General features: G+C 43.9%; 1 protein-coding gene across 2 annotated transcripts in view; it reads right to left on the bottom strand.

The window, feature by feature from the left end:
- Positions 1 to 16856, bottom strand: part of XPO7 (exportin 7) — a 36501-nt gene that overhangs the window by 3656 nt on the left and 15989 nt on the right. For both annotated transcript variants that reach the window (XM_065946597.1, XM_065946598.1), the window contains exons 12-25: positions 16627 to 16820; positions 16088 to 16193; positions 13315 to 13450; positions 12721 to 12794; positions 11483 to 11563; positions 10193 to 10256; positions 9677 to 9785; positions 8616 to 8722; positions 6271 to 6359; positions 5446 to 5553; positions 3511 to 3593; positions 3079 to 3293; positions 2748 to 2886; positions 838 to 998 (exon numbers count right to left, since the gene is read on the bottom strand). In XM_065946597.1, the coding sequence (XP_065802669.1) occupies positions 838 to 998; positions 2748 to 2886; positions 3079 to 3293; positions 3511 to 3593; positions 5446 to 5553; positions 6271 to 6359; positions 8616 to 8722; positions 9677 to 9785; positions 10193 to 10256; positions 11483 to 11563; positions 12721 to 12794; positions 13315 to 13450; positions 16088 to 16193; positions 16627 to 16820 (1666 nt within the window). The remainder of the gene's footprint in view (positions 1 to 837; positions 999 to 2747; positions 2887 to 3078; positions 3294 to 3510; positions 3594 to 5445; positions 5554 to 6270; positions 6360 to 8615; positions 8723 to 9676; positions 9786 to 10192; positions 10257 to 11482; positions 11564 to 12720; positions 12795 to 13314; positions 13451 to 16087; positions 16194 to 16626; positions 16821 to 16856) is intronic.

Below are 16856 nucleotides of genomic sequence, written 5' to 3'. Positions count from 1 at the left end.
CAGGATCTTTTCTCAGAAGAGAGAGATTTATAACATTTTTGAGATGTTTACTACTACTTAGAGAAAAACGTAGATACAGATGAGGTTGGTTAAAATATTATTGGCTAAAAATCTAAATTATTCCATTGATTCTTTTTCGTTATCTACTTTTATCTGGTGTATTTCTGCAAATCTTATTTTTTAAAAGATTTTGCAAAAAAGTAAAGATTTTGCATACAAATTAAATAATGGTAGGCATATGGTTTGATCTTCATGTGTGGTCAGTTATCTCCTTTTGTCATGCACTCTTTTTTCTTTTTGTTAAACCGAGAGATTTATTTGCAAGGTAGAACAACATGCAAGTTTTTTGGCTGCACAGTGTGGCTTGCAGGGATCTTAGTTTCCCAACTAGGGGTCAAACCCACGTCCTCAGCAGTGAATGTTTGGGGTTCTAACCGCTGGACTGCCAGGGAATTCCCTGTCCTACACTCTTACTTCTATTTTGCAAGTGGCAGTACAAGTTTTACAGCTGGATACTCTAACCCACCCCCCATTTATAGCGAGGGATGAGCAAAGCCACTGCTACGGAAGGAGGATTGTGCTGACGGGACGGGCCCAAGGCATCAGGGCCGGTGTGACACTCAGAAGAAAAACTCAAAGCTGGATTGTTTCAGACTTTATCTCCACATTCAGTGACTCCTCAGCAAACTCAAAGATCTGCTGCCATTTTAATGCATAAAGTTCTCCTTGGCAGCATCAACCAGGTGAAAGGTTGGTCAAGTTCATTATCTTGCTGGGCCTGCCCCTCTCGGAGAGGTTCTCTCCCCCACGCCGCCTCCTGCCCCTCACACTCCTCACCTGCTGGATCATCTCTGGATGCTGCTGCATGATATGCAGGAAGCGGTCGCTCTCCTGGGTCAGGGGCGTCGTCCTCTTCTTGGTGCTACGTGAAAGCTGCTTGAAGAGGTATGTCACGATGTGGTCCAGGCAGGAGCAGCAACCTGTGCATACCATGGTGTCTGGAAGAAACGAGGGCAGGGATGGAACAGAGTAGGGGTATTGAGCTGCCACCGGAGATGTAGGTGAATGTGAGACGCCAAACTGAGACCCCTCAGAGGCAGCGAGCTGGACTGCGGATGTGGCCAGTGTAGGCAAGACTACCGCGTGGGATGCTGTCTGTTAACCTCTCACCCTCATCTTACAGCAGGGTTTAATGCCAAATCTGAAAATGGGCTCGTCATAATAGCTAATAACAGAAACACTACTGAAATTAGTGACTTCATAGGATGTGGACTGACGTCTTCTGCTTCATAAAAAGTGACAGACAGCTTACAAAAGAGCAAGTGCTTTTATTGTGTCAGATACTGTGCTAATGTTTTATCCTCTTGAGAACACCAGGAGGTAGGTGTTCCATTTTACCAATAAGTAAAGAGAAGTGTGTAGAGGTTCTATGACTTGCCTCAAGGTCTAGTAACTGCAAGTAATTGGAAAAGCAATGATTAGAATCCAAGCACGTGACGTGAGCGTGTGCTCCAAGTTACCTGGGTGATGTCACTGAACCCAGCTTAGTACAGCCTATCAACACTACAGTTTGTTAAGACTGGGGTGCTGAAACCTTCTTTTCTCTCTGGCATCTCTGGGGAAGTGTGTGGTGTAAAGCTGCAGGTGTCTGTGCATTTTATAAACGGGACATTGCACTGCACTGCGGCCTGCAGACAGCACTGACTTGGTGAGGCTCGGACCACAGGCCTGAACGAGTAAGCCACGCTGCTTCTGTGCATGCCAAGGTCCCTCTGTTTGCAAGAAGCTAAAAAACAGCCTTCCAAGGCAGGATCTGATACCTGGCTGGGTGGTTCTAGGTACGGTTGTGCATCCTGCTGGAGGCAAGTGCGTATCAAGGAAGTGGCCCAGAGGTGTGGCTGACTCACATGGCAGACAACTCAAAAGTCATTCTCTGCGTATTTGCAACAAATTATGATCATTTTTCAGTTGACTTATCCATCCTATTTATGTTTTGCTCAGCTTAGTATAAAAATGTATTTTATTCTCTGCACGCATACACACCGACTAAGACGGCTGGCTGGCAGGCAGTGTGGTAACAAAATGGTTGACCAGAGCCAGGTGGAGGAGGGTGAAAAGGCTTATGGAGCACGCTAGGTAAAACGCTCCACTGCTTCCACTGCCCTAAGGCTAGGATCCAAGCACCCTGATGCAGCTGAAGGGCAGCCTCCGTGACCTCCAGATCTGCCCTGCCTCCTCGCTTCCTCCAGTTTCGCCTCACTCCTCTCTTGCCATCTGGAGTTCCTGGTTCTTCCTTGCCTTTGGGGGTAGTACTTGCTGTTCCTGCTGCCTGGAGGCTTCTTCCCCAATTCATCTGATGACGCCCACTCAACGCCGTGCAGGACGCCCTCTTCAAGGCCAGGAGTTCGGGTATTCTTCCGGGGTGCTCCCACAGTGCTCTGTACTCACCCCACCGCTGTGCTTACACAGGTAAGGGCAGGAACAGGCAGCCGTCTGTTTACATGTCTGTTTTATCTACCAGATGAAAAGCTCCCGAGGGACAGGGACTGATTACTAGGTCCTTAGTGCCGAGTCTGTAGGAGGGCATCAGGAAGTGTGTGCTGGAGGAGAATGTTCCCAAGAGTTATATACTCTGGTGTGAGGGTCAGCTCCCCAAAGCAATAATCCAGTTGGGGCAAGGTTCTCCTTCTGCTTAGTGAGGTGGTAAAACCCAATCGACCTGCCCACTCACCCACCCAGGTGCTTACCGAGTGCAGTAAGTCCTTCAGAAATGGAAGAAAGGATATACATGATGACATGAGGCTCCAGGCTTGCAATAAAGTTCATGTGGTCCTGGGTGAGGACTTCCAGTAGTGAGTAGTAAGACTGGCTGAGCTTGGGGTAATCCTGTAGGAGAAGCAGGGTCAGAGTCAGCGGAGGCAATGTGTACCTCAACACGTGTGAGCACGATCAGAAATACACAGCCTAGTGCCCTTCAGATGGGGAGACAGAAGGGCCCAGTGGAGCTAGCTTCTAGCTCTTTAGAGAAACATTCAATCATGGCCTCAGACTCTATCAGCGATGACGCCCAGGGCTCACCAGGAGGTCGCTGTGGGGGATCGACAGGAGCAGCTTGATGAAGGTCTGCAGAGCATTGTCCAGGGCATCATCTCCATAGAGACGGAAGACTCCAAAATTGACGTAGCTCCCGCTGAGAGCAGCCTTCAGCATGGAGAAGCAGATGGAGATGCCTTTGAGCTTCAGTGCGTAGACCTGATCCTTTGGGACCTCTCCTAGTGTCAGGATGCGATTGCCTGAGTAGACGAGATATATTCACTCAATCACGTGGTAGCTCACAGGCCACACACCAACTAAACCCTCTTCATCCAAAAGCCCTGCACCGGGCGGCGCTCTAACAAGTGTGTCGGCAACACGGCATGCCTTGGCAGCACTGGCCTGAGACCCACACCGCGGAGTGTGGTGACGGGGCTAGAACTCACTTCCAGGGCCCTGCTCCTCTTAACTGCTTACCATACATTGTTATCATCTTGCTGGTTTCTCTGAAGAGTAAGATGCCATTGGGGGATGAGACATCAAACTGGAGTCGCTGGGATCTGAAAGGATAACACACAGGAGATAAAAGTCAGAGGTATGTTGCTGGAAGACTCACTCTTGCCTGAGTACCTTAGGTGATACTTTTTTGCGTGAAGATACAGACCACCTTTCCTAACGTGAAATAAGCAAGTTAATCCAAGATAACCAGTGATGCAGCTTGTATCTTGAAAAAAAACATGATACATTCAAGTTTTGCTACTTAAACTGAAAACATTTAAAAGAAAGCAAAGGAAGCCAGAAATAAAATTATTTAAAAAAATTCTCCATTTGGTTTAAAGTATGGGTTCCAGCAGAGTCAGTGCTTGGTTGCACTCACAGCCCTGCAGACTTTAATCTACTGTATGTTACCTCTCTAGCTTCAGTGGCAACTGCGCGAGGGCTACAAGCATCGCCCCTACTTCTGAAGGAGAAAAGATGTGAAGGGACTGAACGCGCTACCTGGGGAGTCAAGCTGGGAGGGCAGACAATGTCAACAGCCGGAGTTCTGCATTCCTGACCGTCCCCTGGGCCGGAGTTCTCCTCGACTGCTTAATGAAGTCGGTGACCTGATGGCCGGTAAGGCCCTCAGACCAACACGAGTCCTCTTGATTCTTCTTTCCCCCTCCCCACAGAGAATCCACCCAGATCCCCAACAGGTCCTGAACCCGCCCGCCAGCTGGGAGGTCCTTCTGCTTCCACTCCTGCCCCTAGGGTCTCATTCTCCATGTGAAGCTAGAAGGACACCTTTAAATAATGTCAAGGAGATCACTTTAATCCCTGCTTAACATACTCCAGCAGCTTCCCACACACTGAGAATACACACCACGCTTCACCACTACTGTACTGAGCTGCCGCATGATGTGTCCGACTGGTCGCCCACCAGGGTCTCCCCTCCTTCCCGAGGCTTCAGCCAGCAGTGTTCTGCTGTCTCGAGTCCCAGCAAGCTCATTCTGTCTTAGGACCACTGCAGTTGTTTTCCCCGTTTTGACTGCTCTTTCCCTCTCCTTGCAGGGAACACCAGAGTGCTTCTGGTTATCTGTATTACTGTCTCTGAGAATCCTTCTCTTCTTCAACTCCCTTGTTTTATTATCTTACTTTTTTCAAATGATCTTCCACATTTCTTTTACTGCCTATCGTCCCTCCAGAATGTGGGCAGAGGTTTTGTCTGGCACAATCAATATCAAAGTGCCTAAGTGGCAAAGAGCAGAAGTTCTTAAATGTTAATTTTATAAACAAGTCTTAACTATAAGCCTCACAGATGGCTCCAGCCTCTGTGACTATCACCTACTTCTTCACTAAGGTAGTTGTAAAAATGACCAATTCTCTCAGCTGTGCTGGTACAGATGCAAGGCAGATACAGAGCTGAAGTTCTAGTGAAGTCAAGGTGCTGAAGTTGTCTTTTCTTTACGCCCTTAGACTGCTGGGCAAATCTAAAATGTCATATTTTGGAAATCTTTCTTAATTTAAGATAACCTTCACTGATTCAGCTGTCTTCTGCCTAACAATGAATACATAATGGGACACATGTATACTTATGGCTGATCCCTGTTGTAATTATCCTTGATTAAAAATAAGTAAATAAAAAAGAAGTTTATAAATGAGACTCTTGGTCACCAGATTCACTTAAGAGTGGGTATTTGAGACACTTTTTAAAAAGTGACTTACTTCCTGCAAGCAGCTATGGCCTTGTGTGGGGACATCCTTCTTTCAAACAAACAAAATCAGAGCACAGTCTTTCAGAAGTTTTCAAAGTCTGACAGCAGTGAATCTTAGTACCCTCTACAACCTGCTGAAAACACTAGGTAAAACAAACAATCATAGGCTCCGCTCAGATGAAGGGCAGTGGGGCCTTTTGAGAATCTCCCTGCTTACCTGTTGTGGACCAGTTCAGCCATCAACTTGAGCACAGGCGTAGTGCAGGCTGGGTCATGGTACCACAGCTCAATGGCCCGCTGCAGGATGGGCATGTAGGAGGGGTAGCTGTGGATGAAAGGCTAAGGAAGAATTCTGAGTCCAGAAAGGTACAGAATTTCTCAGCACTGGTCAGGCACACACTGCCAAATTGCAGTTCTCTGATTTCCTGTCTCCTGCTTGCTAATCTTAGAGTCTTTCTAAAGAGAAGGTTCTAGAGTGACTGTGCGTCCTTTACCTCGTAACAGGCATCTAAAGACACACTTTACCTTACATAATGCCTTTCTTCTGAGAAGCACAGTGCATTTCACCCAGTTATCTGTCCTCTTACCACTTCTGTGAGGTGACAGGGAAGCATAACTGTACATAACTGTTTGAGGAAACAGAGGGACTTAGATGTTAAATGATTTGTTACAGGTTATGAAGTTAGTAAGGTTTGCCTTTCTAACTCCTAGGACAGCTGTCTTATTTATTAGTAGATTGAAAAGTATCTTTTCTAAGTGTACCAAAATTCACATGCAATAATTCCACAGGAATTTATAACTGGGACCCCAAATAGAAACCGAGGAGCCCCACCTTACTCACTTCTCAATCTCAATGACCAGGCAGCTTCGTGTCATTGGATCACCGAGGAATGAGAACTCGAAAGATATGGCTGCCTTTTGGGTAACTCTTCACCTTCTCAGCCTCACAATTCCTTCCTCCCACCTTCCCCAATGACTCCATCACCCATTCACCCTCCAGGTAAAGCTTGCGGAGGTGCACTCCTAGCTTGAGTTAGGATACATCCATTCGAATAGCATCATGAAGCTGGTCTTGGCATTGAAGGCGAAAGCTATCCCTCTCAGGTCTCTTACGAGGCCAACTAGAGTTCGCTGTGGCAGAAGGCAAAAATATGTTAAGACAGAAGAAACACCAAATCTATCACCACCTGATGGGAATTTCATCTTCCTCCTCCCATCATTCAACAAATACTCCTTCCCAAGTATTCTGACTCGATCTCTCCCGTACAAGAGAGAGAAGTGCAATCTCTTCTCTTGGAAAACTAGTCTTGGATGCTTTTTATATCCAGAGAAAGGGATGGTTTCCTGGCCCATCATAGCAAACACAGAGGCTGATAAGATTTTAAGACATTATGTGCTCGCTTCGGCAGCACATATACTAAAATTGGAAGATTTTAAGACATTGATGTGATAAACTATGTAAAAGAAAGCTTATTCAAGAAGAGGTGGGGGAGAAAAAGGCAAAAAAGCACATACAAGAAGACGGAGAAGAGTCATATCTCTCAAGGTCTGGGAGCACATCTAGTTACAAAGGCGTCAGTGCCACAGGAATGCAAATGCAGACCCCGCCAGGAGTAAAACAGAAGTCTGCTATACTATTTACCTTTTGGTTGGGCTCTCTAAAAAGAAGACTGATGTATCGGATCTTGGACCTATAAAGTACTAATACTACGCTTTTAAATAATAAAAGCCTGTGACCCAATGAGGTCAATAATTTGTCCATAGTCCTGCCAGTAGGCAGCAAGAGGGCCAGGGTTAGGACACCAAGATTCCAAATTCAAAGCTCTCTTTCTCAACAGAATATTGACCAGTGGGCCCTGAAGAGCAATGAAACCACTTTCCAAAAGCTAACACCCACCAGTAGGCACACTGGGTATCCTGACTCATTTGTAAAAAATGTCAGCATTTTTGCTAATGGTCTGCTTACAGCTCTATTCCTAAACTGATACCATAAACTCAACTTTAAGTCTAAGACATGGGCTTGTTATATGAGACATGACAAAGATATAGTGACGGTTGTACTTCATGGCCAAGGTGGTTCTTTCATTAATTTCACTTGTTCTGTTGATGGGGAAAGGGCTGCTATCCCTCAGTTATCCTTGATAGCAGTGCCCATCTCAGACCCCAGTACACCAGAGTAAAGAGAAGTTTGGTAACTGGTGTTGCTCTCTGACTTCCTTGTTAATTTGGAGAGAGAACACCAAGAGGCTATCTAGAGATGAAAAAGGGGAATTTTATAAAGTCAGGTGAAGTATGGCATTTTAGGGGGCAATACCTCTGGGCTATTTGGTGGCTCTAAAATTCAGTATTAGTGTTATGAACACTACAGAAAAGTCCTACAAATATTAATAGCCCACTGTTTCTGGTTTTGGTACAGAGATCTATAGGTAAAGAGAGCAGGTGTTCAAGAAACAAAAAGAGGAGGAAAGCAAAAAAAAAAAAAAAAAGGCTATTCTGACAGCTAGAAATCAATAACTGAAGGTATCTTTAAAATTCCATTTATATGGAAATTCACAAACCCTTCTAAATGACTCATGGGTCAAAAACGAAATCTTAATGGAAATAAAATGCAAAAAGCTGAATGATAATGAAAGATGCTATACATCATAGCTTGTAGATTCCGGAGACCTGTTTCAAAACAATGTGAAAACTTAGTGCTACTAAACCACTTAAAAACGGCTGAGATGTAAGTTTTATGTGTTTTTTTTTAACACTAATTAAAAAAAAAACCCAACACTTACGAAATAATACACCTAGAGAGACATTTATAGTTTTAAATGACTGTATTAGGAAAGAAGAGCTTGAAAAGTGAAGTGGCAACCACTGCACAGATTCAAGTAAAAGGTATGAAGATAAAGATTAAGAGCAGAAACGAAGGAAATAGAAAACACAGATAAAACAGAAATAAAACAAAGAAAAAGAAAAAAGAATTCTTTTGTGTGCCGTGAGGCAAACTAATAAACTGACAAACCTCTCGTAAGACATCTAGAAAAACCAAAGAAAGCACTAATAAGCAGTATTGAAAATGAAAAGAAGACATGACCAAATATACTTCAGAGATTAAAAAGGCAATGAGGAAACATATTTACATTATGCCAATACATGTGAAAATGTAAAGATAAAAAATCTTAAGAACTTTTTAAGAACATAAAACACTTTAACATAAACAGTTTATAAACTTACGTTGGTTCTTCTATTTAAAAATCTCAGGAATCAAAGAGACTGAATAAAAAGCTGTATCAGTAGAAAATCTATAGATAAAACATTATTTTCTGCAGTGCTATCTAATCCAGTCTCTCTCAGGGGTTAGCCCTCAGCCAGAAGCAGATCAATGGGTGAAGGACTCACCTTTGCCTCTTGCTCGTTGAAACTATTAGTGCTAAACATCTGGGCCACAGCTTCAAACGCTGCTGTGAGCGGCAGCATGAACTGCTCATATTGGTCTTCATCCTCTCCTGTAAGGAAAATAACCCGGGCTGTGACCCCAATACAAAACGTGCAAGGTTGTGGTATACATGAAAAGTAAGTTGGTGTAAAAGAAGTACAGACGCAGGGATAATTCAGAGCAGTCTCTTGATTATCCCAGTAGGTACTAGTAGTAATTTCAGAATAAAATTATGTACAGAGATACTTTTTTAAACTAGAAAAATCATCACAGCAGAAATCATCTAACCCAGGAATGCCCCAATTTTTTCAATCCTGAGGTTCAGTATCAAAGATTCTGATGTGTACAAGGTACTGCGTTATTTTTCTTTAAATGAGAATTACAGTCAGTCGAGAAATGACCGAGTCTGGTGTATGAGAACTAGATGAGACCTGAACCGGAATTAGGTGCACGTGGAGGAGTTTCTTTTTTATTACCCCCCTCCCTTTTAAAGTAATCCTTCATAAACAGAGAAGGTTTTACCTTGTAAATTTAGCAGGATTAAACCAAAATAGCTAAAAATTATATTACTATTAAGCTTCAGGTTGTAAGTTGAGCCTAAACTGCTAATACCACAACCAGAGCGAGAAAGACACATAAGCTGTCCTGGTTCGTCCATGCCAGGGAAGTGGGTGCTGAGGACGCTGGCCGTCTCAGGTGGCTGCACCTCAATGTGGCAGGAGGGGTTACCTGGCCAATGAGATGCACTTAGGAATCTCGACTCTCAATTCCCGTATCTTACAGATGAGAATTATGAATAGAATTTTAAAACCTATCAGATGAAAACTTCAGACACATACTGTAAATCTCTTCCAGTTACAAGGATCATGATAGCACGATCTGTTCTTGGTGAAATCAAACTGTAACTTCAGATATTTTTGAAACAACAGAAAAGACTTCTCCCAACATTTAGTTTTCTATCCTCGCGTAAAAATTGAGAACAATGCCAAATTACTTCACTAGCCACTAGGATTTATTGCAGTACCTAAATCCACCATGAGGAGACGCCCAAGTGCTGTGTAGAAGGTAGTTCGACACCGCATGTCTGTCAGGTTGGACTGATTGTTAATACCCAAAAATGAAAAGTGCTCGCTCTATTGAAAAAAGAAAACAAGTTACGAAGATAAAAACACAGGATTAGAGGCAGAATGCAAGCCAGTCATTTTAGAATTACTGAGCCCTTTCAAGCTAATGGCCATATTATCATTCCTTAATGGTAAATGAGGAGTATTAAAAAAAAATTTAAACTGTTATTGTTATCTACAACTAAGTTATAGTTGTAGATAACTATATAGTTGTAGATAAGTTATCTACAACTGACTAAGAGTAATAGTCAGTGACTTCAGCATAACTCAGACTATCTGGATCCCAAAGAGCAGCTCTGATGACAGTAAGCGTCATCTGGCAGTGTGAAGGCGTGGGGGACTGAGCGCCAAGGAGCTCAGTGTGAACACGTCCGCTGCTGAGAGCACGTGGGCGGGGAGGGGGCCCGACCACTCACCGTGTGATTGTTCAGCATGAACTGTACCGCACTCAGCTTCACTAGCTTCCTTACACTACTGTATGTAAGGACAAAGGAAGAGGGTCAAGGAAAGGGTGATGCAAAGTAAGAATCTCTGCTGCAGAATGGGCACTTTCTAGGTGAGAGCAGTTTCTTCCTTTACTATGAATCCCATGCCTGGATAGCCTATTTGTCTTAACCATTTGAATATGACACTGCCAAATGGGGGGAAAAGGTATTCTCTCCTAAACAGCATTTTAACTGATAGATGAGAAAAATACCCATCTCAAAGTCTATATGTAAGAAAACAGCTAAAACCCAGCAGTTTCCCTCAAGAATCATGATATCCTAGAGTAGCTTTTCTCAGTGGGGCTTCTGAAAGAGAATTAAGCCCTAAAGCCTGTGTACGGCGCCCACTGTAGGTGTGAATAAACCTCTCTACTATGCATTTAGAATGAGACTAGCTCTGTATGAAAAAAAAGACATCCAAATAATTTTTTTTACGGTTTACTTCTCTTGTAGACGTGTGATAAGCTGTTTTGGAACAATTCAACCTTCACAGCACACTGAATCCAAGTCAAGAGGGTGTGTAGCCACTACTTTTATTGCAAAGTTTACGATCAGGCTACTTCTACCTATAAGTTGATAGAAAAATCCAGATGGACTTTACTGCCACCTATGCTAAAACCTTGGCTTCAAAGAGTGTGTACCTATCAGAAAGATCTGTTGGGGATTTCTGGATCTTAGAGATAGCCAAGAATAAATCTTTGGGAGACTATTTCAGAAGAGCCTGGTGGGCTACAGTCCATGAGGTCACGAAAGAGTATGACACAACCAAACGACTTGACAACAACAGACGATTAGTTTGTCTGCTGGCTCATTTTCAAGGTCTGGAATTAGCCCTGGATTGTATGTGGGTGTTGCCTTTGGTTCTGAGGAGAATGGAAATACTTAAGTATGTGTGTGTGCTAAGTTGCTTCAGTTACTCTTTACAACCCTATAGACTGTAGCCCTCCAGGCTTCTCTGTTCATGGGATTCTCCAGGCAAGAATACTGGAGTGGGTTGCCATGCCCTCCTCCAGGGGATCTTTCCAACCCAGGGATCAAACCTGCATCTCTTGCATCTCCTCTATCAGTAGGTGGGTTCTTTACCACTAGTACCACCTGGGAAGCCCATACTTAGGTATACATAAAGCTAAATTAAGGTAGAAATGAAAGAGGCCCTGATGTCTCAGACTGTGTAACACCATGGTCCCTGTTTTGCCCAGAAGCCAGCTTAGAAAAGGATATCCAATGGAGAGGTCATTGAGAAGCTGTAGTGTCTTGGAGGTGATAGGTTCACAACGGCCCCAGTACTTCAGGTTGGTGATGCTGGAGGACAAAAAGAAAAGAAAAAGCAGGAGACTTTTGATATGCCTGGTGTTCTGGAGAGTTGGGAGAAGAAGAAAATCATCCATCACGAGTCACCACACACCTGCATCACCAATTCACAGACATCACAACCACAAAAAAATGGGTATAAAATCTCCGTACTTACATTTGGTTGACTAGAAAAATTATCCTTCAGATAATCTTCACTACTTGGTTCCAAAGCTACACTGGCCCATACCCAGGCCCTTGGAATTCTGGGGCACTCCAGGGCTGATTTCTGCAGCAAGGGCAAGAGATTTCTGCGGCAGTGATAACATGCAGACGTATGCAATTCTGCACCTGCACCATCCACTGTCAGCTGCAGAATTCTAGTAGCCCTTGCTTCTGGATTCTTGGCTGGCAGAGTCCTTTAGACCCCCTTTGCTTTTTTTCATCTTAAGTGATTAACCAGCTCATGGGTATGAATGTTTAGGTCCAGGATGGTTGAAAGGAGGCAAAATGGCGCACTGCACACAGCCCTGGGTGATATATTTATTTGGCTACTACTGTGTGCGTTGATAAATTGAGCTCCTAAAAAGGGCGGAAATGTAAACAAAGCGGCATAACTTTAAAAAAAAAAAAAAAAAAGAACCAAAAAGGGCCAATCAGGAGCTCCAACTTTGAAGACAATTCAAATAACAGCGCTTGATTTTTGCGATTCAAGACTCTGAAAGGGTGTGATGGTTCTTGAGAGGAGTAAGCCCATTTGAATTAGAGTGGGGCTCCCCTCCTGGGGGCACACCTAGTGGCAATCAGCATCGGAAAACAGCCGGCTCGGGGCCTCTGGGCAGGATGGTGACCTGGTGAGAGGCTGGGGAGGAAGGTCTGTTTTGCTAATGTCACAACAGGCTCCCCCCGACAGGTTCCCCGTGATTCCAGAGGCTGCCGATGAGATTCTGCATGGACAAAATGAAATCCTTGCCTGTTCAAGCCTGGAATGCTCTGGGGCCGGGCCGTATCTCTAAGCACAGCTTGTCACACACTCAAATGCACAAGTTTCTGACGCAAACGATCACTGCTGGAATACCAAGGCACTGGCGGCACAATGCCAAGACCACACTGTACAGTCGCAACAGGACTGCGAGGGGCTCCTGCCGAGGGCGAGCCAGGACACTTACATTTTCCCTATGAAGACGCTGAGGACCATGGTCTCGTCATTCAGGCCCAGCACCTCCGAGAGCCGGCGGTACAACTGGTGGTGTGTTTGGGGAAGAGAAAGCAACCAGAAAATACAGATAAGAAAAACCATATCCCAGTACTGATTTTGTTCTCATGAAGGAGGTTAAAACCATATGAAGAATGTGAACAACAGTGCTGGGGAAGTCTTTACTGACGGGATGAGCTACTTTCTGAGCACTACTAAATACTGGGTAGATGTTATCTTCAACCCTAAAATGATAAAAAAAAACTGTCAAAACCTTCTGTTGTTTTGAACATCCATTCATGTACATAGGGACTAAGAACTGCCAATTTAGGGGAGACCAATGGATGTTGTGACTAGTCATTTATTAAGCACATGAAGTATATGAAGACTGAATGCAAAGCAGAGAGGAGAATCTAGCTGACTTCTACTCTTTGAGGAGTCTTTGAGGAGTCTCCTGAAATTCGACAGACCAAGAGGAACTATTTGGATTATTCTGATACTGGAGACTGTAACTAAACTGTTAACAGCAGAAGTGAGCACTAAATGCAGCCAACTCAGAATCTGTTACCTTAGAGGATTTCTGCACCTGGTCCCCAATGTAGATCTTACGAAATTGTTCAAAAAAGCTCAGCATGGCCAATTCTAGTTTCTCGTTACCCGCCTGAGCCAAGCGAGAGTCTGTTAGGTTCATCAGCTGGAGCACCCTGGAGGAGGAAAAGCAATGATTCTCTCAACAGCAGGATATCCTGGTCACCACAGAAAACCAACCTCCCCCGAAAACAGGCACACACCCCCTCCCCTCACCCATCATCCTATTGGAAAGGCATTCTCTGCAGGCTCTAAGCTCCACTAGGGAACAAAATTCTCCCCTTCTATGCCTCAGGAACCACAGCCGAGGAATATGAATGACTAATTAGATATTTAAAATTTCCAGTCCCCTGAGATTCTATAGATGGAGGCAGAACTCGTAACTGCTTAAAAACAGTGGGAAAAAATACTAGTACTAGGGTAATGGTCATCCCTGAAACTTCTGTGAGAACTCAAGTACAGCAATTTTATTTTCTTAGCCCCAGTTCCACAGCTATAAAATGAGGGAGATGGGACTAAGCCAGTGGCTCTCAATCTTTTTCTCATAAAGCCGTAGAAGGAAAGGAGACACATGAAGGACAGTGCCCACAGGCGGGAAGCACTTCCAGGGACCAATGTGACATGGTCCTGTGACACCATCCCTTTCACCTGCACCCATTCCCCCAGAAGAGAGCGTACTGGGATGCAAGTGAGTGGATGCTGGATGAGTAAGAATGATGCTATTACGAATGAGTCATCTGACATTTTGATAATGTGAAAACAGGTAACAATCTATTGAACATTTTGTGACATCATGAGTGCACTGGACTCAGTCACTGTTGAGTGTTCCTGTTCTGGAACACTCAAGTTGAGAGCTAGTATACAAGAAATTGTCTAAACTCAAATTATATTATCACACACACACAGTATTACACAAGGCTACAGAATCAGAAAGGTATTAGATTTCATCCTTATTAAATCCTTGTTCAATTAGGGCAGATGAGCATCTGATAAATAAGGTGGGGGTGGAAAGAGAAAAATGGGGATTTTCAGAATAAGAATAAAAGTGGACTGAAATGTCTAAGGACCAATTCTAAGGAGTTATGTTAAAATGTCTAAGGAGAGCACCTCAAACTTTCAAACCCTTCAAGGTAGCAGTTCCTTGCAAGGTCACAAACCACATTCATGAAAATTGTTGTTATTTAGTTGCTCAGTCGTGTCCAACTCTTTATCAGCCCCATGGACTGTGGCCTGCCAGGATCCTCTGTCCATGGGATTTCCCAAAGAATACTGGAGTGGCTTGCCATTTCCTCCTCCAGGGTATCCTTTCCACCCAAGGATCAAACCCAAGTCTCCTGCTTGGGAGGTGGATTCTCTACTACTCGGTCACCTGGAAAGCCCTTCATAAAAATACTAAAACACAGAAATACAGAACAGACTTTTGAACTCTGGGGGAGAACGTGAGGGTGGGATGTTTTGAAAGAACAGCATGTATATTATCTATGGTGAAACGGACCACCAGCCCAGGTGGGATACATGAGTCAGGTGCTCGGGCCTGGTGCACTGGGAGGACCCTGAGGAGTCGGGTGGGGAGGGAGGTGGGAGGGGGGATCGGGATGGGGAATACATGTAACTATATGGCTGATTCATGTCAATGTATGACAAAACCCACTGAAATGTTGTAAAGTGATTGGCCTCCAACTAATAAAATAATATTATAAAAAAAAAAAAAAAAAAAAAAAAAAAAATACTAAAACATTATTTGCCCTTTCACCCGCATTCTCACAGGAGGGTGCAGTGGGGTTTTTCCAGAGGCTATAAGCTGTGTGATATCACTACAGTCTGAATGCAGAAGCAGAGAGGAGAATCCAGCTGACTTTTACTGTGCCAGACATTAAAACAAAGCTACTCTTCTCATTCATTTCTTCTGAAAAAAATAGTTATTAAAAACAATATTATATATATCAACATGAAATTGGCTTATTATTTTTTAAATTAATTTGTAAATATTTTAAAAACATAAAATGTCTCAGTTCTACTTCCTAATATGATAAATATTTATAGATATAGCCCATATGAACAAGTTCTTTGAGGACCTCTATACTTTTTAAGATGGTAAAGAGTCTTGAAGAAAAAGGTCTGAGAATCTCTCCTGCAGAGGTTTAAAAAGATTTTTTAAAAATCCTGCCTTTTTATTTCAATAGTAAGTAGACTTTCAGAAATCACTAAATGCTCATTTACAGGTTTTTAGTAAGATGAGAATCACACAGACACAAAATAACTTGAAATCCTGTAGATAGAAAAGGGTATGTCAAGGCATCTGAAAGGCTGTAGAAATTCTGTAATTCATCTTTAGGGATATTTGAAGACCCCCAGTTTCCTATTAGACTTCCTATTTGACTATTAGGCAAGGCAAAAGCAGTCCACATTTCATTAACTCTGAGATATTGCACTTAGACAGAATTAACAGCTACTCTCCACTCTGTATCCTACTTATAATCTTAATTCTATATCCACAATTTATTTCCTTGCTGAATTACTGCAGACGGTTTTTAGTAAAGATTGTAGGCACGGCTGTTGCTGTATTTATAAAAACTTTGGAATTTGGACCTGTAACAGTTTTTCATTTTCATGGGCAATCAGCTTCATAAAATTATACTCTGTAAATGGGAAGAAAAGCACTAACATAAGGATGTCACATTCCCACGGCCTCAGGACCCGAAAGGGGGTGGCAGGGTCAGAGCAGTGGAACGGGGGCCTCTGGGAGCCCTTACCGACAGACAAGCTCGCCGTCCATAGCATCCTGCTCGTCAGTGCTGGCGAAAGAGACCCGGCCACCAATCACCGCACCAATGATGTAAACCAGCCACGTCAGCCTTCCTGCAGCAGGGAGAAGACCCATTAGTGTCACCGCCAGTCAGCACCGCAAGAAGAAATTCCTCCCTGTGAGGCTCATTCTTACTGTGAACCCCCTTAACCTTAAGAGACTGAAAAGGCCCTGAAGTCAGACTGCTCCTCCAGAGAACAGCTACTCCTCTGCTCTAGTAAGGGTGATACCAAGGGCGAAACTCATTAGATAACCAAGGCTCCCCTATCAGACAGGGGCATTAGTTTTAGAATTCAGTACTTCCTTGAACACATCCACTACAGATAGGACTTCAGTTGCTCTTCCCTAGTTCCCCAGGGCATTTATTATCAAATGTTCTTGTGTATATGAAGCTAACTGAGGATGGAAGAAGTCTTCTGAAGTGGGGGAGGTGAAAGGCAGGTGAGTGAGTGAAAGGGTGCTGAGAGCAGTCGGCTGTCCACTGACCTTCCTGCACTGCGATGTCCATGGGGCTGGCGCTGGCACTCTGGAGCAGCTCCTGGTAGGACTGGGCAGACTGGTCAAACAACTGCACAAGCAGCGCACACGTCTTCTCGTATTCACAGCGCCCAATGGTAGACAGCTGGTCCAGCTGCTGCTGGACCAGACCTGTGTCCTCCAGGGGGTCTTCCAGTCCATCTCTACTCCCAACAGAAGAAGGAAGGAGCCCCCTTAAA

This window comes from Muntiacus reevesi, chromosome 10, assembly GCF_963930625.1.
Source record: "Muntiacus reevesi chromosome 10, mMunRee1.1, whole genome shotgun sequence".
In the NCBI taxonomy this organism is placed as follows: Eukaryota; Metazoa; Chordata; class Mammalia; order Artiodactyla; family Cervidae; genus Muntiacus; species Muntiacus reevesi.
The sequence above is the reverse complement of the archived record's forward strand: the minus strand, read 5'-3'. Positions and strand labels throughout refer to the sequence as shown.